The 1,554-nt window shown below is 37.6% G+C and overlaps 1 protein-coding gene across 1 annotated transcript in view; it reads right to left on the bottom strand.

Moving 5' to 3' along the window:
* LOC103601865 (uncharacterized protein C5orf34-like) overlaps positions 1 to 1,554 on the bottom strand; it is a gene marked incomplete at its 3' end in the record, with an annotated part of 11,388 nt that overhangs the window by 5,384 nt on the left and 4,450 nt on the right. The window contains exon 3 of the mRNA XM_008586275.1: positions 152 to 798. Coding sequence (XP_008584497.1) covers positions 152 to 798 — 647 coding nt within the window. The remainder of the gene's footprint in view (positions 1 to 151; positions 799 to 1,554) is intronic.

Below are 1,554 nucleotides of genomic sequence, written 5' to 3' on the forward strand. Positions count from 1 at the left end.
ACTGATTTACTATTAGTTAAAAGCAAAGTTTCAGATCAACTAAATGAACTTTCTTTATGAATGGCATTACATGATTTAGAAAGAAAATTATCCTTAAGTAAAAACTGGTTCTGGCATAAGCTTTATGACCAATGAGACATTTTTCCATTACCTGTGCAGGTGTGGGACAGGACAGCTGAGTAACATGGCCCTGGGAAGAACAGAAACCTCTTTTCCTCTTTTCTCTGAAACACCAGAAGTTAAAGTTCTACTCTGGGTGATATGTGCATCAATTTTAGACATATCGCTAATTTTATTATAAAAATAAAGTGCTAAAGACAAAGGGTATTTCCATTCCTCTGGACAGGAGGCCACAGACCAGCACTGCCTTACCCATGTGTATACACATGTGTGTTTTGTACCATCTGAAGGCAGCTCCTCCCTGCCTTCAGTTCCATTTATACAACTTGTCTTCTCTAAAGGTTCTTTGGATTTCATGATCTGGCAATAAAGTTCACTTTCTTTATTCTTCCGTCTCTGTCCTGGTAAACTTTCACATGTACAGATTTTGCCAGGTTTTTCAGCTAGTTTATGTTTTGGGACTTGATTATTTTTTTCTGACAATATTGTGGATGAGTCTGGCTTCTGGCTAACTTTACACAAAAAATGTACTGTAAATTCATGCTGAGATTTGGGCAGGCAAAGATATGCGTGACCATCTACAGATGTTATCTTCACATTGCCATTCTCCATACACATCTTGCTATCATCTGTGTCAAGACTGGGCCATTTCACTTCTGAGATGTCAATGAAGACACGCTGAATTGATGGGAAAAAAGACATGGTGAGTATTTTCTGTTGACAGTCCAATTATTCATATATTTGATACTTTTGTATAAGAAAGCTCTTAGACATTTGTTTGTGTTTTTCATACCTACAGAGAATAAAAAATGGAGTCAGATGTCAGCCTATATATGGTTTTCCAGAGAATATCTGATAATGTTAAGATTCTCTTAGGAAAAAAAAAAAAAAAANTGTATGTGGGATCCGAACCCTCGGCGGGAGCGCCGCCACACTTCCCAAGCGGCGCACTAGCACAGTGCGCCACCGGGCCGGCCCTTGATAATCATTGTTAAGCCAGAAAGTCATTCCCATATTTTGTTTCAATTACCAAATGTGTACTCAAAGACTACCTGGGATCAAATCCCAAATCTACAAGTACTAGCTGTATGACTTTGCTCAGTTATTTAATTTTTCCTTTACAAAATGGGGATAATTATACTTACCTCATGGGGTTACTATGAGATCAAATAGGTAAAGTACAACAGTACCTGGCACATAAGCACTTTGTGTTAGCTATTATCATTATTATAGCACTATTTCTACAAAGTTCATGTTACAAATCTGTAACTATTAGGTTATTCATCTCTCAGTGGGGGTAATAGGTTTATATTTAGACATCCAGAAACCTCTCCATGTTTTATCCCTTTTGAAAGTGGACATATTTACAGTCAGATAACCAAAAACAGAGGTAGCCTCTGAGGCTAGGTATGGAAGAATGAACCTACGATCACA

The sequence above is a fragment of the Galeopterus variegatus genome, unplaced genomic scaffold, assembly GCF_000696425.1.
Source record: "Galeopterus variegatus unplaced genomic scaffold, G_variegatus-3.0.2 Scaffold3913, whole genome shotgun sequence".
Taxonomy (NCBI): Eukaryota; Metazoa; Chordata; class Mammalia; order Dermoptera; family Cynocephalidae; genus Galeopterus; species Galeopterus variegatus.